We start from the raw sequence: 23965 nt of genomic DNA on the forward strand, positions 1-23965 counted from the left end.
TCTTTACTTATTTTTGCAGAGTTTGTAAGTCAACTCTGTATGTTCCAACTTCTAAATGAAAACATATATTTGCATAGTCATATAGTCCATATACATTTCAGCTCCTCTCCAGCAGGGTACACTGTGGTTACATTCTTGAAGCTCAGCACATAACATACACTTTAACACACGCATAACACACAGTTTTCTTATATTTGTAAGACAAGCCTATGGATCATATTAATATTTACAAATAACAGAATTATTTACAAAATTTTAGGTAACTAGGGTGGCAGACCTCACCCCGCCCCCGAGAACTCAAGCTAGTTTTTCAAGTGACCATTGAGAAACGTTGCTTGAGAGGGTTGAGTCTATCTAGGAATACCTTACCCCATTCCCTGTCTTGAAAGCCCATCTGCATTGGCATTACGGCATTACTAACCCCACTGTGGTGCTGCACTGACATATCATATGCTTGCAATCTTAGGCTCCACCTTAGTAACCTGGCATTTTGCTGGCTGGCTCTGTTTAACCATGTTAGAGGATTGTGATCTGTCACTACAATGAAGTTTCTTCCATACAGATAAGGCTGACATTTCTGCAGTGCCCACACTATGACGAGACATTCCTTTTCTACAGCTGCATAGCATTCCTCCCTGGGTTGGAAACTATGACTGAGATAAACTACTGGGTGCTCTTCTCCCTCTGAAGAAATCTGGCTAAGTACAGCCCTCACCCCATGGTTCAAAGCATCCGCATGCACAACAAATTCTTTACTTTAATCTGTACTGACTAACACAGGGCGTCCTATTAAAGCTCCTTTAACTCATTCACTCCACTCTAATGGAGATCAGGAAGTTTGCATTGTAACTTCCAAAGGGTGGAGCCCAAGTCTTTTAACAGAATTAAATTATGTCCTCATGTTTCAAACAAATGTTCATATCTCTGGAACCATAGGGGTTGTGAAAGAAGTATAAATGGAAAACCCTTCAGCACAAACTATTTTTATAGCAGTAGTATTCTTTATGTTCTAGGTCTTAACTAAATTTTATAAGTCACAGTAAACACAGTAACTATTACATTTGTAATAATTTGTAAACAATTTACAACATCTCAGCAACCACTCAAGTTACCCACATACTGTCAGCAGCATTTTATTCATCTACCTGAGAGGCTTCATATGAGTCTAAACAGTTCTGTCTGTTAGTTGGTGAGATATTTAGAAAAATGTGAAAATTATATCTATATAAATTAATATCATAAAAACAACAGTTAATATCTCTTTACCTGCACTAGGCAGAGGTCAAATATTAATGCAGTTGAGTTTCCCATTGTGTAAGCTTTAAGAAGAAATATTTTAAAACCTTGTACATAGCATTGTTTTGGAATTGTTGATGCAAATATGAACAAGCAATACTCGATGCCTAGAGGTGTTAGTAGGGGTTACCTGCAGATGCACCTGGAGGCGTTACTCGGATGTAATGGGTTAAGCTTCTGGAGTGCCTGCTCACATGTGGGGGTCCACACAATCATATTTGGCCTGTTTTTCCTTGTCAGGTCTGTGAGGGGAGCAGCTATGGTACTATAACTGGGGGCAAACTTTCTGCAGGTACCCTGCTGTCCTGAAAAATGCTCTCATCTGCTTTTTGGTAACGGGTGCAGGCCATGCCTGAATGGCTTCCACTTTGGCAGGGTCTGGTCTAATCTTACCACTCCCAACTCTCCACCTGACATTTGCTGGGCTTAATGGTCAACCTTGTCCTCTGTAGTCTGCCCTGCACCTCCCTAACATGCTGAAGGTGCTCCTGCCAGGAATGGCTGTAGATGGCAATATCATTGAGGTAAGCAAGGGCAAAATCTCTTGCTAAGATGTGATCTACCAGCCTCTGGAAAGTCACTGGGGCATTTTTTCATCCCAAAGGGCATCTTTGTGAATTCATACAAGCCAAAAGGAGTCACAAAGGCTGACCTCTATCTAGCACTGAGAGTCAATGGCACCTGCCAGTAACCCTTAGTAAGATCACTGGTAGTAAGATACTTAGCCCCACCCAGCTGCTCTAGGGCTTCATCTGTCTTAGGCATGGGGTAAGCATCTCACTCTGTGTGACTAATTTCCTGTAGTCCAGACAGAACCTGATGCTGCCATCCTTCTTTGGTACGAGCACCAGTGGGGATGCCCAGGGACTGCTGGACTAATACATTTCCCCTAGTTACAACATTTCCTGTATCTTCTCCCCTCAGAGTCTGTTTGACTCTCTCAGGCATCCTATAAGAGGGTCTGCTTTATAGGTCTTTGGGGTCCTGTATCCACATGGTGTTGCACCAGGTGGCTGCACCCTGGTTTCCCAGAGAACATTTCTCCCAACTGCTATAACACTGCTCAGATTTCTTGAACCTGGGTAGGGGTTAACTGGGACACTGCTACCCCTTCCAATGAGGTGTCAGTCTGAGCCTCACTGAGGAGATCAGTCAACAGATCTCCCTCAGACTCCTCCTGCAATCCACTGCAAATACTCAGCACAAGGGCCTCCCTATTATGGTAAGGTTTCATCATGTTAACATGATACAATTTGTGTCTCTGCCTCCTGCCTAGCAGTTCCACCATGTAGTTAACATCACTGACCTTTCTTGCCACCTTGTATGGTCCCTCCTAAGCTGCCTGCACTTGTTGTATCTGACAGAAATGAGAACCATCACTTGCTGCCCTACAGCATACTTTCTAGCTCGAGCATTCCTGTCATACCAGACCTTTTTCTGCTGTTGGGCTTCTGCCAGGTTCTCCTGGGCCAAGCTTGTTCCTGAGGTTTAGGACATATGCCACAACACATGCCTTGTGGGATTCAGACTCACCCTTCCTCTCATCTCCAATTAAATCTAGAGGTCCCCTCACCCTATGCCCATACAACAACTCAAAGGGTGAAAAACCTGTGGATTCCTGGGGAACCTCTCTGTAAGCAAACAGATGGGGCAAATATTTATCCCAGTCCCTCTTAAACTGGTCTGCAAATGCCCCTTGCACAGTCTTGAACGTAAACTCTCAACAAGACCATTTGTCTGGGGATGGTAGGGGGTGGTCTTCAGGTGCTTCACCCCACAGTACTTCCACAGACAAGCCAGTATGTCTGACCTGAAATTGGCAGCTCTGTCAGTCATCATTTATTTTGGGAAACCTACCCTGCTGAAAATATCTAGCAAAGCATTTTCCACCTTTTTGCCTCAATGGAGAACAGAACTACTGCTTCAGGGTATCTGGTAGCATAATCTACTACCACTAGTATATACATTTTCGTTGTGGAACTTAGGGTACTCAGAGGACCCACAATATCCATAGCTACCTCTGAAATGGCTCTTCAATCACATGCAAAGGCATCAAAGGAGCTTTCACCTGGTGTCTTGCCTTGCCTACATTTTGGCACTGCTCACAGGTCCTGCAGCACCCTGTTACATCTTTGGAAATCCCAAGCCAATAAAAGTTCTGCATAATACATCTCTTTGTACATTTTATGCCTATATGACCTGCAAAGGGGATATCATAGGCTATGGCTAGAAGTGCCAGATGGTAGGCTCTGGGTACTAACGACTGCTGTATTCTCTCACCCTCTAGCCCTCCCTCGTAAGTCCACACTCCATACAGTAATCCTTTGTCCCAGTATACAGCTTCCCCCTTCCCTTGAGAATCAGGTGCCTCACTAACTACCTCCCTCAGGCCTTGTAATGTAGGGTCTGAGAGCTGAGCCAGTCTCAACTCTCTCTAGTAACTCTTCCCAGATCCCCTTCCACAGGAAGTCTGGTATCCTCTGACAGCAGTGCCTCACTGTCAGCCTGGGTACTACTACTCACCTCGGCTCTTGCAGTCACTTTGTCCATGGGAACATCAGTACCCACAAGCATCTGTGGCTCCTCTTCAGTCTCATTGCTACAGGGTAGCTTTCTCCCTGAAGTAACCATCTCACCATTCCTGGCTGCAAGTGTGTGGTCTGGGTCGCCCCCAGGCTACCAGATCCACATGCTTGTATCCATGCCTGACTGCGTGTAACTGCATGAACACATGGTACTGCATTATCAAAATCATTCCCTATCAGGACATCTGCAGGGATATCCTCAAACACACCTACTTGCTGGCTTTCTTTTTCACCCTCCCAGTCAAGGTGAGCCCTGGCCAAAGGTATTTAGAATGGGGTCCCTCCTAAAGCTCTGACTGGAGTAGACCGTTCAGGCAAGTAGTGCTCCTTTGTAACCAGTGCAGGCTTCACAATGGTTATGTCAGAGGCTCTCTCTCTCTTAGCAATGGTCTCTTTGTTATTCACTAAGATAGGATATAACCTCTTGTGGTAGTTTGGTACACTTGCTGTCTCAAGACAACCTACCGTTGGCATTTTGTCATTCCCACTTACTGGCTCTCCCACCTTTTGTTCCCCACCTTGCCTCCATGGATATCTAATATGCTACATGGCCCCACTGGTTGCATTTAAAACATTTAACCCTAGGTCCTGGATGTGTACCTGGACTAATGGCTTCCCCTGCTACTAGCAGATTTTGTTGGGGCAGTGTGGGTTGCCCACTGTGGGCTCCCTTAGACCCATGAGCTGCATTGGGGGTCCCTTTCCTGTGCAGGGATGCACTGCTTGCTAGGTATAGGTCTCCCTTCTTCCCCAACTCATCTAGAGTAGTGCGTTGTCTATCAGCTAACCAGATCTTCACAACCTCAGATAAAGTGCTAAGGGCTTATTCCCTCACCAAAAGGTCTGCCAGCACTTCAAAAGTGGTGATCTGACATCCACTCACCCTTTTATGAAAATAAGTGCTTAGTTTAGCAACATATTCACACACACATTCATTTGCCTTGCGTCTATGCTCACAAAACTTTTTTCTATAAGCCTCAGGTGTTAGCTTAAAAAATTCTAGCAAACAATTCTTTACAACATTATAATTTAGACAGTCACTATCAGACAGTTTGGATAGAACAGTTACAGCTTTACTATGGAGTTAGGGGGTCAGGAACCGTACCCAGAGCCCTTGTTGAACATTATACTGTTTACATACCACCTCAAACATATGGATGAAACTATCAAAATTATCTCCCTTTGTAAATTGTGGAAGAAATTACCTTTATTGCTTCTGGGGTTCGGTTACTCCTTTCACCATTACCTCCATGACTCTGGCAAAGAGTCAGCATCTCCTTTTTATGTTACCTCTGCCTATCCTTCTCCTCAGCTTCCAGGTGTAGCAGTTTCTCATTTTACCTCAGTCTCTACACGCCTCAGTTTCTCTGCTGCCTCTATTTCTAAATGCTTGGCCTCTAGCTCAAGTTTCTTTAATCCAGACGAAAAAAGTAAAACAATTGTGATATGAACTCTGAATGTTCACTGTGTAGCTGATTAAGAGTATAAGTACCTTCAGTGATCACTGTATACAAGCTACAGGAATTCAATATCCACACCACTACAAGCCAATTAATACGTGATGTGGCTATCCCACCACTGCCACCAATTAATATGCGACGCCCCTGCCCTGGCCCAGTAATCAAGGAGTGTCAATCCTCACCACTAACATCAGTGAGGGGCGTGCACATTGGGAGGATGACAAGTACACACACAGTAAAGTACAATTTCCCTAACAGCACACAGAGATCACAGTCAATCTGGAGAGAGAGGGAGAAACCAGCCTCAGACTGTCCTGAACCTGTTTCTCCCCAAGTGCAATATGCACACCAATACTCGAACCAGGGAACTACATTTTCACCAACAGATAAATAAAACTTGGTGGTGGGATTTAAAACCCAGCATTTATTAGGCCTCAGGAATAATTTCAGCTGCATGTTAGGCAGTGCAATTCACTGTTTTCCTTTAAATATAACCTACATGACTGGATGGAAAGCCAGGAATTTACTCCAGGATTGACGTGTATGCCCCTACTGGAGAAAGAAGGTGTGGCATGAGAGTGTACTGGCAAGGTGGGAATAGTCATTACACTCAGTGGCCTTGGAATATCTATGAAATCTATAAATCTATGAAGACTGTACACAAACATGCCTTATTACTAAACCACTTTCCTTTCACATCACTATTCATATTATACAGTATTACAAATTTCTTAAACATACATCTATGCTGCATAAATTATGTTCTTCTGGCTGCCCAGTACTGTGATTTACGAATATAAATTTCTATATTCTAAACTGTGTGTGCATCTCATTGTATTTTCAATGTAACCAGTTTATACTTTGATATAGTTAACCAACATATCGTCTTTGCCTTGGAGCCACGGAAGTGAATAAAAAGGTTTCCTGGACAGCCCACTCACTTAGTGATCAAAAAATAAATAAACAAATCTTCTCCCCATGCCACTACAGATTTAGAGCTGGGCATGATACTCAAACTGCCCTCTTAATTCAGCGAACAGATACAAAATGAGTGAACAGTATTAATGTTCCTCTAGCATGAAAGATTTTTACTTATCGTTCTGAAGAAAGACATTGGTAACCTCCAAACTCTGGATCCCACCCAGTTCGGGTTTGTGAAAGGCAGATCATGCCTCCTGAACCTAATCGACTTCTTTGAGACAGTCACCAAAGCCGTGGATGAGGGTAAGGTGGTTCAGAGCCTATCTTGACCTCGCCAAGGCTTTGAACACCATCCCCCATTCTGGAATTATGGCTAAACTCACTAAACTAGGTATAAATCCCTACGTCACAAGGGGAGTTGCCAAATGGCTCGCTGACAGAACCCACAGTGTAAAAGTTGCAGACTCCAAATCTGACCTCAAGGCAGTGACAAGTGGAGTGTCACAGGGTTCCCTCCTGGGACCTCTCCTGTTTGGTATCTACTTCTCTGAAGTACAGGCTAACACAGAAGGCCTCTGGTTGACTAAGTTCGCAGATGACTGCAAACTAGGAGCCATAGTCAAGTCCCCAAATGATGTGGACATCCTACAGAAGGGCCTCACTGAGACAGATGCCTGGTGTCAGAGCCATGGCCTCAAGCTCAATGCCAAAAAGTGCAGTGTCATCCCCTTTGGTAAAAACTCTGTACCCATGAACTACCACATAGGCAGCAATCTACTTAACACCGAATGTGTGATAAGAGACCTTGGGACCTAGGTGGACAGTAGTCTGTCCTTTGATAGTCACATCGCCACAGTAGTCAGTAAGTCCTTCTACATGGCACACCTCATCATAAAAGGGTTCTCATCCAGGAAAAAAGAGGTCATTGTTGCCCTCTACTCGTCACTCATTAGACCCATTATAGAGTACAACGCCCCTTTTGGAATGTACCTCACAAGACATATGCAGCAGCTGGAAAGGCCAAAGAAGTACCTCACAAAGAGGATTATTGGCCTCAAACAAATGCCCTACAATGACCGCCTCAAAAAACTCCAGCTTTACTCCGTAGCATATCGCCAACTCCGAGGTGATCTCTGCCTAACATATAAAGCTATGTCAAACCCAGAGCTGTTGGACATGCTACATTTAAAGAAACCCCAATCCCTCCAAGCTACAGGAAGTTTGCATTGTAACTTCCAAAGGGTGGAGCCTAAGTCTTTTAACAGAATTAAATTATGTCCTCACGTTTCAAACAAATGTTCATATCTCTGGAACCATAGGGGTTGTGAAAGAAGTATAAATGGCAAACCATTCAGCACAAACTATTTTTATAGCAGTAGTATTCTTTATGTTCTAGGTCTTAACTAAATTTTATAAGTCACAGTAAACACAGTAACTATTACATTTGTAATAATTTGTACAGCAACCACTTAAGTTACCCACATACTGTCAGCAGCATTTTATTCATCTACCTGAGAAGCTTCATATGAGTCTAAAAAGTTCTGTCTGTTACTTGGTGAGATATTTAGAAAAATGTGAAAATTATATCTATATAAATTAATATCATAAAAACAACAGTTAATATCTCTTTACCTGCACTAGACAGAGGTCAAATATTAATGCAGTTGAGTTTCCCATTGTGTAAGCTTTAAGAAGAAATATTTTAAAACCTTGTACATAGCACTGTTTTGGAATTGTTGATGCAAATATGAACAAGCGATACTTGATGCCTACAGGTGTCAGTAGGGGTTACCTGCAGATGCACCTGGAGGCGTTACTCGGATGTAATGAGTTAAGCTTCTGGAATGCCTGCTCACATGTGGGGGTCCACACAATCATATCTGGCCTGTTTTTCCTTGTCAGGTCTGTGAGGGGAGCAGCTATGGTACTAAAACTGGGGGCAAACTTTCTGCATGTACCCTGCTGTCCCTAAAAATGCTCTCATCTGCTTTTTGGTAACAGGTGCAGGCCATGCCTGAATGGCTTCCACTTTGGCAGGGTCTGGCCTGATCTTACCACTCCCAACTCTACACCTGACATTTGCTGGGCTTAATGGTCAAACCTGTCCTCTGTAATCTGCCATGCACCTCCCTAACATGCTGAAGGTGCTCCTGCCAGGAATGGCTGTAGATGGAAATATCATTGAGGTAAGCAAGGGCAAAATATCTTGCTAAGATATGATCTACCAGCCTCTGGAAAGTCACTGGGACATTTTTTCATCCCAAAGGGCATCTATGTGAACTCATACAAGCCAAAAGGAGTCACAAAGGCTGACCTCTATCTAGCACTGAGAGTCAACGACACCTGCCAGTAACCCTTAGTAAGATCACTGGTAGTAAGATACTTAGCCCCACCCAACTGCTCTAGGGCTTCATCTGCCTTAGGCATGGGGTAAGCATCTCACTCTGTGTGACTATTTAATTTCCTGTAGTCCAGACAGAACCTAGTGCTGCCATCCTTCTTTGGTACGAGCACCAGTGGGGATGCCCAGGGACTGCTGGACTAATACATTTCCCCTAGTTACAACATTTCCTGTATCTTCTCCCCTCGGCGTCTGTTTGACTCTCTCAGGCATCCTATAAGAAGTCTGCTTAATAGGTCTTTGGGGTCCGGTATCCACATGGTGTTGCACCAGGTGGGTGCACCCTGGTTTCCCAGTGAACATTTCTCCCAACTGCTGTAACACTGCTCAGATTTCTTGAACCTGGGTAGGGGTTAACTGGGACACTGCTACCCCTTCCAATGAGGTGTCAGTCTGAGCCTCACTGAGGAGATCAGTCAACAGATCTCCCTCAGACTCCTCCTGCAATCCACTGCAAATACTCAGCACAAGGGCCTCCCTATTATGGTAAGGTTTCATCATGTTAACATGATACAATTTGTGTCTCTGCCTCCTGCCTAGCAGTTCCACCATGTAGTTAACATCACTGACCTTCCTTGCCACCTTGCAGGGTCCCTCCTAAGCTGCCTGCACTTGTATCTGACAGATATGAGAACCATCACCTGCTGCCCTACAGCATACTTTCTAGCTCGAGCATTCCTGTCATACCAGACCTTTTTCTGCTGTTGGGCTTCTGCCAGGTTCTCCTGGGCCAAGCTTGTCCTGAGGTTTAGGACATATGCCACAACAGATGCCTTGTGGGATTTAGACTCACCCTTCCGCTCATCTCCAATTAAATCTAGAGGTCCCCTCACCCTATGCCCATACAACAACTCAAAGGGTGAAAAACCTGTGGATTCCTGGGGAACCTCTCTGTAAGCAAACAGATGGGGCAAATATTTATCCCAGTCCCTCTTAAACTGGTCTGCAAATGCCCCTAGCATGGTCTTGAATGTAAACTCTCAACAAGACCATTAGTCTGGGGATGGTAGGGGGTGGTCTTCAGGTGCTTCACCCCACAATACTTCCACAGACAAGCCAGCATGTCTGACATGAAATTGGCAGCTCTGTCATTCAGTATTTATTTTGAGAAACCTACCCTGCTGAAAATATCTAACAAAGCATTTTCCACCTTTTTGCCTCAATGGAGAACAGAACTACTGCTTTGGGGTATCTGGTAGCATAATCTACTACCACTAGGATATACTTTTTCCCTGTGGAACTTAGGGTACTCAGAGGACCCACAATATCCATAGCTACCTCTGAAATGGCTCCTCAATCACAGGCAAAGGCATCAAAGGAGCTTTCACCTGGTCTCCTGCCTTGCCTACCTTTTGGCACTGCTCAGAGGTCCTGCAGCACCCCCTGTTATATCTTTGGAAATCCAAAGCCAATAAAAGTTCTGCATAATACATCTCTTTGTACATTTTATGCCCATATGACCTGCAAAGGGGATATCATAGGCTATGGCTAGAAGTGCCAGATGGTAGGCTCTGGGTACTAACGACTGCTGTATTCTGTATTCTCTCACCCTCTAGCCCTCCCTCGTAAGTCCACACTCCATACAGTAATCCTTTGTCCCAGTATACAGCTTCCCCCTTCCCTTGAGAATCAGGTGCCTCACTAACTACCTCCCTCAGGCCTTGTAATGTAGGGTCTGAGAGCTGAGCCAATCTCAACTCTCTCTAGTAACTCTTCCCAGATCCCCTTCCACAGGAAGTCTGGTATCCTCTGACAGCTGTGCCTCACTGTCAGCCTGGGTACTACTACTCACCTCGGCTCTTGCAGTCACTTTGTCCAAGGGAACATCAGTACCCACAAGCAGCTGTGGCTCCTCTTCAGTCTCATTGCTACAGGGTAGCCTTCTCCCTGAAGTAACCATCTCACCAGTCCTGGCTGCAAGTGTGTGGTCTGGGTCTCCCCCAGGCTACCAGATCCACATGCTTGTATCCATGCCTGACTGCGTGTAACTGCATGAACACATGGTACTGCATTATCAAAATCATTCCCTATCAGAACATCAGCAGGGATATCCTCAAACACGCCTACTTGCTGTCTTTCTTTTCCACCCTCCCAGTCAAGGTGAGCCCTGGCCAAAGGTATTTAGAATGGGGTCCCTCCTAAAGCTCTGACTGGAGTAGAATGTTCAGGCAAGTAGTGCTCCTTTGTATCCATTGCAGGCTTCACAATGGTTATGTCAGAGGCTCTCTCTCTCTCTTAGCAATGGTCTCTCTGTTATTCACTAAGATAGGATATAACCTCTTGTGGCAGTTTGGTACACTTGCTGTCTCAAGACAACCTACCGTTGGCATTTTGTCATTCCCACTTACTGGCTCTCCCACCTTTTGTTCCCCACCTTGCCTCCATGGATAACTAATATGCTACATGGCCCCACTGGTTGCATTTAAAACATTTAACCCTAGGTCCTGGATGTGTACCTGGACTAATGGCTTCCCCTGCTACTAGCAGATTCTGTTGAGGCAGTGTGGGCTGCCCACCGTTGGTTCCCTTAGACCCATGAGCTGCATTGGGGGTCCCTTTCCTGTGCAGGGATGCACTGCTTGCTAGGTATAGGTCTCCCTTCTTCCCCAACTCATGTAGAGTAGTGTGTTGTCTTTCAGATAACAAGTTCCTCACGGCCTCAGATAAAGCGCTAAGGGCTTATTCCCTCACCAAAACGTCTGCCAGCAATTCAAAAGTGGCGATCTGCCATCCACTCACCCTTGTATGAAAATAAGTGCTTAGTTCAGCAACATATTCACACACACGTTCATCTGCCTTGCGTCTATGCTCACAAAACTTTTTTCTATAAGCCTCAGATGTTAGCCTAAAAAATTCTAGTAAACAATTCTTTACAACATTATAATTTAGACAGTCATTATCAGACAGTTTGGACAGAACAGTTACAGCTTTACTATGGAGTAAGGGGGTCAGGAACCGTACCCAGAGCCCTTGGTGAACATTATACTGTTTACATACCACCTCAAACATATGGATGAAACTATCAAAATTATCCCCCTTTGTAAATTGTGGAAGAAATTACCTTTGTTGCTTCTGGGGTTTGTTTACTCCTTTCCCCATTACCTCCATGACTCTGGCAAAGAGTCAGCGTCTCCTTTTTATGTTACCTCTGCCTCTCCTTCTCCTCAGCTTCCAGGTGTAGCAGTTTCTCATTTTCCTCAATCTCTACACGCCTCAGTTTCTCTCCTGCCTCTATTTCTAAATGCTTGGCCTCTAGCTCAAGTTTCTTTAATCCAGACGAAAAAAATAAAACAATTGTGATATGAACTCTGAATGTTCACTGTGTAGCTGATTAAGAGTATAAGTACATTCAGTGATCACTGTATACAAGCTACAGGAATTCAATATCCACACCACTACAAGCCAATTAATACGTGATGTGGCTATCCCACGACTGCCACCAATTAATATGCGACGCCCCTGCACTGGCCATCAAGGAGCGTCAATCCTCACCACTAACATCAGTGAGGGATGTGCACATTGGGAGGATGACAAGTACACACACAGTAAAGTACAATTTCCCTAAGCACACAGAGATCACAGTCAATCTGGAGAGAGAGGGAGAAACCAGCCTCAGACTGTCCTGAACCTGTTTCTCCCCAAGTGCAATATGCACACCAATACTCGAACCAGGGAACTACATTTTCACCAACAGATAAATAAAACTTGGTGGTGGGATTTAAAACCCAGCATTTCTTAGGCCTCAGGAATAATTTCAGCTGCATGTTAAGCAGTGCAATTCACTGTTTTCCTTTAAATATAACCTACATGACTGGATGGAAAGCCATGAATTTACTCCAGGATTGACGTGTATGGCCCTACTGGAGAAAGAAGGTGCGGCATGAGAGTGTACTGGCAAGGCGGGAATGGTCATTACACTCAGTGGCCTTGGAATATCTATGAAATCAATAAATCTATGAAGACTGTACACGACACAAACATGCCTTATTACTAAACCACTTTCCTTTCACATCACTATTCATATTATACAGTATTACAAATTTCTTAAACATACATCTATGCTGCATAAATTATGTTCTTCTGGCTGCCCAGTACTGTGATTTATAAATATAAATTGCTATATTCTAAACTGTCTGCGCGTCTTATTGTAGTTTCAATGTAACCAATTTATACTTTGATATAGTTAACCAACATTTGCCTTGGAGCCACGGTAGTGACTAAAAAGGTTTCCTGGACAGTCCACTCACTCGGTGATCAAAAAATAAATAAACAAATCTTCTCCCCATGCCACTACAGATTTAGAGCTGGGCATGATACTCAAACTGCCCTCTTTTAATTCTGCGAACAGATACAAAATGAGTGAACAGTATTAATGTTCCTCTAGCATGAAACATTTTTACCTATCGTTCTGAATAAAGACATTGGTAACCTCCAAACTCTGGATCCCACCCAGTTCGGGTTTGTGAAAGGCAGATCATGCCTCCTGAACCTAATTGACTTCTTTGAGGCAGTCACCAAAGCCGTGGATGAGGGTAAGGTGGTTCACACAGCCTATCTTGACCTTGCCAAGGCTTTCAACACCATCCCCCATTCTGGAATTATGGCTAAACTCACTAAACTAGGTATAAATCCCTACGTCACAGGAGGAGTTGCCAAATGGCTCACTGACAGAACCCACACTGTAAAAGTTGCAGACTCCAAATCTGACCTCAAGACAGTGACAAGTGGAGTGCCACAGGGTTCCTTCCTGGGACCTCTCCTGTTTGGTGTCTACTTCTCTGAAGTACAGGCTAACACAGAAGGCCTCTGGTTGACGAAGATTGCAGATGACTGCAAACTAGGAGCCATAGTCAAGTCCCCAAATGATGTGGACATCCTACAGAAGGGCCTCACTGAGACAGATGCCTGGTGTCAGAGCCATGGCCTCAAGCTCAATGCCAAAAAGTGTAGTGTCATCCCCTTTGGTAAAAACTCTGTACCCATGAACTACCACATAGGCAGCAATCTACTTAACACCGAATGTATGATAAGAGACCTTGGGACCTAGGTGGACAGTAGTCTGTCCTTTGATAGTCACATCGCCACAGTAGTCAGGAAGTCCTTCTTCATGGCACACCTCATCATAAAAGGGTTCTCATCCAGGAAAAAAGAGGTCATTGTTGCCCTCTACTCGTCACTCATTAGACCCATTATAGAGTATAACGCCCCTTTTGGAATGTACCTCACAAGACATCTGCAGCAGCTGGAAAGGCCACAGAAGTACCTCACAAAGAGGATTATTGGCCTCAAACAAATGCCCTACACTGATCGCCACAAAAAACTCCAGCTTCACTCCAGCATATCACCTACTCAGAGGTGATCTCTGCCTAACATATAAAGCTATGTCAAACCCAGAGCTGTTGGACATGCTACACCTAAAGAAACCCCAATCCCTCCGAGCTACACACTCTAGGGACCTAAACCTTGTCACCACAATAAACGGAACATGCTGGAGGGATAGATTCCTGTCCCACAGACTTCCTATACTCTGCAACAAGCTACCCATCTATGTCAAGCAAAGTTCTTCATTAGCACTCTTCAAGAAAAATCTTGATGAGTAGATGGGAAATAGGAAATACACCCCGGGGATCACTTCTGGACAGTGGCACATGAAAATAACTTTCTTGGGTGGCGTAAGCTATGTTACCTTGCTGGCTAGGCTTACGTAGGCCCTTGGGCCGATAGCCTAGTACCTACCTATGAAAAATTTCAGAAATTATTTTGATACTGAAGTAAAGAGAAAGAATTATCCTAGCACTCTGGAATTCTGGCAATCCGGAGATTTATATGTCTAGAATGGAATTCTAATTCCATTTTTCTATTGCAAGGTGGTAAGCTATTGTGTCAATAAATTAAAATTTGTTTCTTTTATCTCAAGTCTTTTGCTGGGGCATGAGGATCATGTAGTGTGTTGGAAAAGAGTATTATTGCCAAAAAATCAAGGTGTTGGGAGTCCCTTGTCTGCACCCTTGGCGTGCACACTCAATAACAGGCAGATGCAAGGAGGTAACAAAAGCAATGCTATTCCCCTTGGGGAGGATCCTGGATAGCTTTATGACAATGGAGAGTAGCTAACCTTCCAGGAATTTGGGAGTGATCTCCAAAGCTAACAGCTGGGTGGTGGCAAAGCTGAAAATGCAGACATGGTGAGGATTACTGGTGCAAATTAAAACATGATTTTAAAATGAAAACAGGCATGTTCACAGTCTACAATGTGTGGGGAAACAAATATATATATATATATATATATATATATATATATATATATATATATATATATATATATATATAAAGCTAGGAACAACTGGAAGAGGCTGCAGCTTTTGTAACCAGGGTGAGTTTTCAACAGACATATCATTTGGACCATAGGTATTACTTAGTACATATACATCTAAGGAGAGTACAGAGCTTTGGTAGAGGATCTACCATTACGCAAGAAACCTCTGGGATGGAGGAAGGTTTTGCAGGAGAATAGAGCTCTGGAGTCACCCTTATCAGCTTAGTTACTAAAATATAAACATCTTAAATGAGATAAAGGATTTGGATAGACAAGAATTTAAAACTATCGATACAAGAATATTAGTTAAGACTCTGGTGAACACACAGTGGTAGATTGAATATATTCCTGCAATTTACTCTACTTTTTCACAAAGTTAAGAATTTTGCCCAGAAATGAGTTTACAAATATTTTTTATATTCCAAACAGGTGTGCAATGGAGCTTCCTTGGTTACACATCTTTTGTGAATGCTACAGGTTGAGAGATCTTAAGGCACAGATTCAAGAATGGTTAGATGGAGTACTGCTAGGTGAGTCGTGCTAATAATAAGGTGCATACTTATTAGATATTACAGAGGGAACACATTGGAACAAACATGAAAAGGAGCTTGATTAACTGATAACCCCCCCTAAGGAAAAGGTAATAACTAGGAATTGGTGGAAACAAGCCCCCCCCCCCCCCAAATTTGGAAAACAGATAGTTTAATGCAGAATCTTTCAACTGCTTAGGCCTTGTTGCCAAGGGATGGAAGGGGATAATGGTCTGAAAACAAATGCTTATGTTGAATTCAGTGGTTAGAATCAATAGAGAGTATTAGTACTTAATACTGAAGGAAACTGCAGTATGTAGGTTACCCTATGTCAGTTCAGTATGATTGGCAATGACAAGTCATACAGTTTTTATACTGTTTTTACTGTTTACTATTGCAGAGTTTCTTTTTAAAGGTTGAACATTGTCAAATCCTGGAAAAAGTGTTGTACTTGAAATACACAATAATGCCCAATGGTACAACAGCAGAAGTGTCAGTTAAAGGGGAACAATTATTTCACTGATGGTGTATGTTTCAATGAAAGTGGTTTCAAAAATATGGAAATATTTTGCATGAATAGTGGAAAACTGTGGGCTCTCAACCCTGCTATGTTCTAATAGCGCTTTATATCAAATGCTGTTTGTATTGATAAGATCACAGCTCTTCTAGGATGTACATACTTTCAGCCTGTATTTTGCTTAAATGTATTGCACAACAATCTTAACACAAGATTTCAAATATCAGTGTCAAGCAGTGCAACACAAACCTATTACGCAGTCATTCAACTACCCCATCTTAAACAAATTGTATGTCAAACTTGTTAAAATACATTAATAAAATAATTTAGTGAACTGTAGTCTGCAATCAGCCAGACAATACATTTATTTTATGCTTTGTAATGATTTTGTTTTGTCAATGAAATTGTATGAGTGCCTGTTTTAACTCAACATTCATGTGATCAAAAATCCAAACACACAGTCACGAATGACAACACCAAGCATAGAGCAAATCACCATAACATTTTGTTAAATGACAATGGAAATTGAAAGACTGTAGATTCTGCGAAAGGAATGAGATGTAAACTGTGGACAGTTAGGAAAAATTGCAACTTCAATTTTCTACTGAATTTCTGTACTGGCTTGATACAGTTTATAAATAATGCTTGGACCCTTAAACAAGGCAGCCTTTATGAAGAAAAATTGTAAATCTAGGAGAAACAATACTAAATTTAAGAACACAAATCATAGCTGTATGTAAAATCACAGCACCTGAAAGCTAAGCTATTTTAATACTACTTCAAACTGAAAACACCTTGCAATTGAGAGGCATAAAACCAAGAGTCATCTGTTTCACACAGTGCCTTTGATGAATCTGTACATTAATGAGGCAGTACCACAATAAAAGGTGAGCTTAAATTTCATGCACATGAGTTATTCCACTCAATATACGCATGCAGGTAAACATGAGTGTCCCCATGCACAAAATTAATATCACAAACTTAACTCACTGCATCTCATGATTTCTTCAGTTTAGGGTGGCCTGTTAAAACAGCAGTTAGTAGAACAATTTACTTAGATGACAATGCATGCAAAAAACATAGCATACTTAACATTTGCTTATCGAATACATTTAACTCACCTTGTCAACAGTTACCCGCAACACACTACTGCTCTCTCCAGGCAAAAGCTTAATCTTTTGGGTTTCTTTTGTCTTAAGCTCTGGAATGCTAATTGTGGCATTACTATCAACAGATTCAGAACAGACTACTTCAAAAAAGGCTTCAATTTCCAGACCCCACTGATGATCATTCTTCACTATAACAAAAAAAGAGGTAACAATTATTTATTCTATGAATGACACCCCTTATTTGAAGTTCCACTGTATGAACTACAACTAAATATCTTCCCTTTTTGCTTTGTAAACTTGAGATTACAACCTTCTTACTGCCATCATGCTGGAATGTCCTCAAGACACAGTCACAGAATTAGCATATTATCACCTTGATTAGGAGGTGCAGTGCAACGGCAGGAGCACCAGTGGCACCCAGCTACATGAAAGGGCATTGTAATGGCTCTTCTCCTTTCCTAATGGCAAGAGAATATGGACCTCTAGTTCACTAGTTGGCTCCTCCTTGTGATAAAGGAAGACTCATGGTGCCCTGACACACATTTAACGTACCTATGTAGGAATGCATGTGAGAACTGCCTCACCACTATGACATTTCATTGCTCCAGGAATTCTGACTTCCTGTCTGAATCCTCCTTATAATAGCGTTACATAATTTCACCATGAATAAAATACAGTTGTGTACACTTACCATAAATGTAGATGCTCGAGTGTATTCACTGTTGCAGTCTTTACAAAATGGGTTATCCGGCTCCCGGTAGCCCACAGTTGGCCAGAATACCAAAGTCCTTGGTATATGACGTCAGCTGCCTTCAGATTAAGCCTGACGTCAGGTACAAAGGAAGGCAGCTGACAATTTCCTCAGTTTTTCTTGCCTCAACTGTCAGGAGCCCCCCAAAAAAGGTTAGACCAGGAAAAGAAAAATCCAGTTTGTGCCCTAGGAAAAAAGGGGGGATGGAAGGGGGGTGGGGAACCAGGACTGCAACAGCGAATACACTCAAACATCTACATTTATGGAAGTGTACACAACTGTACTATGTTCATCGTGTTTCACTGTTGCAGTCCTTACAAAATGGGTCGATTCCCAAAGCCCAGGAAAAAAATAAAAGGGAGGAGGAAAACCCACTGTTTAAGGGTTGGGTAAGGATGCCCTGCCACACTGCAGTGGCAAAACCAGCCCTGGACTTAGAAAACAAGGGTAAATTGTAATGTTTAGTGAAAGTGTGGACAGAAGTTCAGGTAGCTGCTTCCAAGATGTCCCTAGTAGGTACACCTCTTAAAAAAGCTGTTGAGGTAGAGGCTGCTCTAGTAGAATGGGTCATAACACTCTGTGGAGGAATCTTGCCATGCTGTAAGTAACAAAAGTGAATACAATGAGCAATCTACTTAGAAATAGTCTGTTTAGAAATAGCTTTGCCTTGAGCTCCAGGAGCAAAATTGACCAACAACTGATCCGACTTCCGAAAAGTTTTAGTCCTGTCCAGGTAAAATCTAAGCTGTCTATACACATCCAGGGAATGCAGTAACCTCTCCCCTTTATTCTGAGGATTAGGAAAGAAGGTAGGCAGGTGGATAGACTGGTTAAGAGTCAGGCTAGAAACCAACTTGGGCATAAAGGAGGGATTAGTTTGAAGAGAAACCCGATTCACATGGAAGATGATAAAAGGCTCTACTGCCATTATGGCCTGCAGCTCAGAAACTCTTCTAGCTGAAGTAATAGCCAAGAGAAAGGCAGTTTTCCAGGAGAGAAACTTCAAATCTGCTGAGGCAGCTGGTTCAAAGGAGACAGAGTAAGTTTCTCAAGTACAAAATTAAGATCCCAAGCAGGAGTAGGTGCCCTTCTGGGAGGCTTTAAATTGCTAGCTCCCCTGAGGAACTGTTTCATCAAGGAATGAGAGAAAATGGGTTGCTCAAAGGAACAGTAAGCAGAAATAGCTGAAGCATGAATCTTGATAGAAGAAAAGGAAAGTCCACCATTAAGCAAGCCTGCCAGATAGTCAAGAATAAGAGGAACAGTAGGTTGAGAAGCGTCTTTCCCTCTAGTCTGCATCCAAATGGAAAATCTTTTCCACTTATCTGCATAAGATTTCCTACTGCTAGGCCTCCTGGCCTCACGAAGGACCTCAACCACCTGTTGGGAAAGGTTTAAATTATGAGCCAGGCTGCCAAATGCAGAGTCTGAAGATGAGGATGCGTAATTTGTCCCCCCTCCTGAACCAAGAGATCTAGTATCAGGGGAAAATGCCAAGGCTGAGACTGGGAGAGACTGCGAAATAATGGATACCAGTGTTGCCTGGGCCAGTTTGGAGCTATGATGATGGCCCTTGGTTTTTCATCCCTTATCTTTAACAGCACTCTGAGAAGAAGAGGCAGAGGAGGGAATGCATAGATCGAGAGCTGTGTCCAGGGGAAGGACAGAGCATCCACTTTCCAAGCCTTGTCGTGATGATCCCTGGTGCAAAAGGTGGGAAGAAGGTGGTTGGTGGTTGGAGATGAGAAGAGATCCACCTGAGGAATGCCCCAATGCTGAGTGATGCGATAGAAGATTGTCTTGTTTAGTTGCCACTCATGAGGATGCAGGACCTGCCTGCTCAACCCGTCTGCTAAGGTGTTGAGCCTTCCTGGAAGAAAGTGCGCTATCAGATGAATGCCCATGGAAGCTGCTATGGACCATAGAATCATGCTTTGTCTGCACAGGGGGTAAAAGTGAGTCCCTCCCTGCTTGTTGATGTACCACATCACTGTAGTATTGTCTGTCCTGACTAGAAGAGTACCAGGAGAGAGAAATACTTGAAAGCCATCAAGGCCTGCTGAACTGCCATCAATTCCTTCAGATTTATGTGCAAATGAACCTGTTGATAGTTCCAAGTCCCCTGAATGCATCTGCCCTCTAGATATGCTCCCCAAGTGTAGTCCAAGGCATCTGTGGTGAGAGTCTGGCTGGCAGGACATGGACAGAAAGGCACGCCTTTGTTCTGTGCACAGGCCGTTGCCCACCAAAGGAACTCTGTCTGCAGGCAGGGAATCAGAGGAAGTATCAAGTCTAAATCCTGTGTGTGTTGACACCAAAGGTTTTTGAGGTACCATTGTATTTTCCTCATATGCAGTGTGGTATATGGAATCATCAGAATACATGAAGCCATGAATCCCAGGGCTTGCAGGAACTGCCTTGCGAGCTGGGTCATGCTTGCCAAATTCTTGAAATAATTCAAAAGATCCATTTGTTTCTCTTGAGGGAGGAATACCATCTTATTTTCATTGACAGTGTAGCCCAAAGAGGTGAGAAGGTTCTTATAGGTTCATAGGTTGGTACTAGGCTATCTGCCCGAGGGCCTATGCAAGCCTAGCCATAACAATTCCCTGGATATTTCTTCCCACAATATTTACTTCTCCAGGCCCCTGTCTTGCAGGGCGACTGACATGATCCCCGGGGTGAAATTCCTATCTCCCATCCAATCATCAAGGTTCTTTTTGAAGAGGGCCAAAGAGGCGCTCTGCTTGATATGTATGAGCAGTCTATTCCAAAGTATGGGGAGTCTCTGGGTCAGGAAACTATCCCTCCAGCATGTTTTGCTTATTGTAATGACAAGGTTTAGATCCCTGGAGCATGTGGCTCTGAGGGATTGGGATTTCTTTAAGTGGAGCATGTCCAACAGCTCAGGGTTTGACATGGCCTTGTATGTTAAGCAGAGATCGCCTCTGAGTAGACGATATGCCACAGAGTATAACTGGAGTTTTTTTAGACTGTCAGTATATGGCATCTACTTTAGGCCTGTGATTCTTTTCGTGAGGTATTTCTGTGTCCTTTCAAGCTGTTGCAGATGTCTTGTGAGGTACATACCAAACGGGGCATTATACTCTATAATGGGTCTAATGAGGGATGAATACAGTGGGACAATGACCTCCTTTTTTTCTGGATGAAAAGCCTTTAGTGATGAGGTGTGCCACATAGAAGGATTTCCTGACTGTTGTGGCAATGTGGTTATCGAAAGTGAGACCACTGTCCACCTGTGTCCCTAAGTCTCTCATCACACTTTCGATGTTTAGTGTCCTGCCACCTATGTGGTAATTCATGGGTACATGTTTTTTTCCAAAGCAAAGGGGATAACTATACATTTCTTGGCATTAAGCTTGAGCCCATGGCTCTGGCACCAGGCATCTGTTTCTGTAAGGCCCTTTTGTAGAATATCCATATCATTTGGGGATTCAATAATGGCTCCCAGTTTGCAGTCATCTGCAAACTTTGTTAGCCAGAGTCCCTTAGTGTTGGCCTGTACTTCAGAGAAGTAGATGCCAAACAAGAGTGGTCCCAGGACTGAACCCTGAGGTACTCCACTTGTCACTTGTCTGGAGCTGGATTTGGAGTCAGCTACTTTTACTGTCTGGGTTCTGTCAGTAAGCAACCCATCGAGTGACGTAGGGATTTATGCCCAGCTTAGCAAGTTTATCTATGATTCCAGAGTGGGGGATGGTGTCAAAGGCCTTGGCAAGGTCCAGATAGGCTGTGTGGACTTGCCTTACCCTCGTCCACAGCTCTGGAGACTGATTCAAAGAAGTCAATCAGATTCAGGAGACAAGATCGGCCCTCCACAAACCCAAACTGGGTGGGGTCTAGTGTTTGAAGGTTGCCAATGTCTTTGTTTATAAGTTCCACGATAATGCGTTCCATGCCCTTGCAAATCAGGCTTGTCAGATTGATGGGACGGTAGTTCCCGGGATCCAAGGTGGAGCCTCCCTTGTGGAGCGGGATAACTGTAGCTGTGCGCCACTCAGTGGGCACGAAGCCTGAGGTGAGGTTATGATTAAACATCACACTTAGGTGAGGTGCCAGTTCATTTTGTAGGTCATGTAGTACACAGCCTGGGATGTCATCTGGTCCCATGGATGCTGTATTCTTAGCTTTGGAGAGTGCGGTTTCTACCTGTGTGGCCGTGATTATCGGAATTTGGCAGTCTTTTGGTATTGAGATGGGCCCTTTAGGGGGTGAGAGTGGGGTGAAGGTGGCACTAAATCGATCTGCCAGGATATTGGCAATATCCTTGGGACAGTATATTTAATGCCATTCTGTTGCAACTCAGAGCAGATCTGAGCATTGCCATTTAGATTCTTGACATAACTATAGAATGCCTTGTGGTTGTCTTTGGAATCTTTGGCAATTTTATTTTCGTAACTAGCTTATGAGGATTTTATGAGGGATCTCAGCTTCTTACTGAGGCTGGTGAGGGAGTTTTTTGCATCCTGGGAGTTTCCTCTTTTTTGCAACAGTTTCTTCCTTCTGTTGAATAGTTTGTTTATAAGCAGGGGACCACCAGAATGGCTTCCTCTTTTTGGAGAAGAGCATCTTGGTTCTATTTGGGATGGCGTGATTCATGCATGAGTGGATGTGCTCGTACAGTGCCTTAGTGTAGGATTCCGCAGTCGAACTTCCAGATCCCATCTGAGTGGGTGTTGTGAAGTTTGTCACTTCTGACTTCAGTAGCTTGAAGTTGGCTTTGGAGAAGTTTTTTAAGGAGATTTCCTTACTGGGGGGTGGGGGTGGGATGTGGATGTCAAGGGTGATTTGCTTATGGTCAGACCTGACCAATGAGGGGGTGACCACTGGTGTGGAACATCTATCTCCCATGTTGGTAATGACCAGGTCTAGGATATTGGAGCCCCTGGTGGGACAATGGATTAGTTGATCCAGGGCGTTGGAATTTATGAATTCCAAGAACTGTTGGGAAAAGGAGTTGGTACCAGAGTAGTTTTCCCAATGAATGGACTTTACAAAGTCCAAATCCTTTAGAAGTTGCTCTGGAGAGTTTGCCTTAATAAGACAATCGTCCAAGCAAGGGTAAATTTAAATGATTCTTTGCCTGCAAAAAGCAATGACTGGAGCTAGGCATGGCAGTGGAGAGAATTGGAAGTGCCTGTTCCCTGCCCTGAAGCGAAGGAACTGCCTGCAGCTTTCCCTTATTGGGATGTGCAGATAAGCTTCTTTGAGATCCAAAGTCACCAGCCAGGAATCCTTGGCCAGCATTGGTAGCAACTGCTGAAGAGTGATTATTTTGAACTTGGGAATCACCAGAAAAGTGTTTAGAATGGACAAATCCAGAATAGGGTGCCAGATGCCCCATTTTATGGGAACCAGTGAAAGTCTTGAGTAGAAACCCTGGCCTATCTGTGGTGCAGGAACTGGCTATATTGCTCTCAGGTTTAGCAAAGACACTTGTTTTTCTACTTCTGCCCTGTGAAGTGGGGGAATATCTGGGTATCCTTAGAGGACAGGGAAGTTGTGAAAGGAGAACTTGTAGCCTTTGAATACTATTTTGAGCACCCATTTGTCATCTGTGATGGTGTACCAGACATCTGCAAAAATAGCTAACCTTCCCCCCAAAGGAAACCCTGGGCCCGCAGAGGCAGGCAGGGGAAGGCCGGAGTCATTGGGAATGCTTGCTTTGGGAAGTTTGCTTAGAACTTCCCAATTCTGAAGAGGAAGCCTGCCAGTGCTTAGCCTTTTGAGGGGTGGAAATCTGTCCCCTGGAAGACCTGTAACCCCTAGGCCTAGTGCAACCCTGTTTACTAGGGTCAGGAAAAGTCCAATTCTTAGAAGAGTAATGCCTACTAAAATGAGGAGACTGAACTTGCAGAAAGTCCTTAACAGTTTGCATAGATTTGGCCTTATCCTCCAACTTTTTCAACACCTCTTCTGCTTTGCTACCAAAAAGACTGTCCTTGTGCAAAGGTACATCCAATAATTTAGATTTGACAGGTTCAGAAAGGAGCTGTTCCCTGAGCCAAGCATGTCTTCTAATAACAGAACCAGTGGGAGCTGCTCTGCAAGAAGCCTC

General features: G+C 43.6%; 1 protein-coding gene across 1 annotated transcript in view; it reads right to left on the bottom strand.

Moving 5' to 3' along the window:
• Positions 1–23965, bottom strand: part of MANBA (mannosidase beta) — an 894686-nt gene that overhangs the window by 690765 nt on the left and 179956 nt on the right. Inside the window, exon 6 of the mRNA XM_044061058.1 lies at positions 17148–17323. Within this exon, the coding sequence (XP_043916993.1) occupies positions 17148–17323 (176 nt within the window). The remainder of the gene's footprint in view (positions 1–17147; positions 17324–23965) is intronic.

This window comes from Protopterus annectens, chromosome 2.part0 (genome assembly GCF_019279795.1).
Source record: "Protopterus annectens isolate FY-2018-M chromosome 2.part0, PAN1.0, whole genome shotgun sequence".
Taxonomy (NCBI): domain Eukaryota; kingdom Metazoa; phylum Chordata; order Ceratodontiformes; family Protopteridae; genus Protopterus; species Protopterus annectens.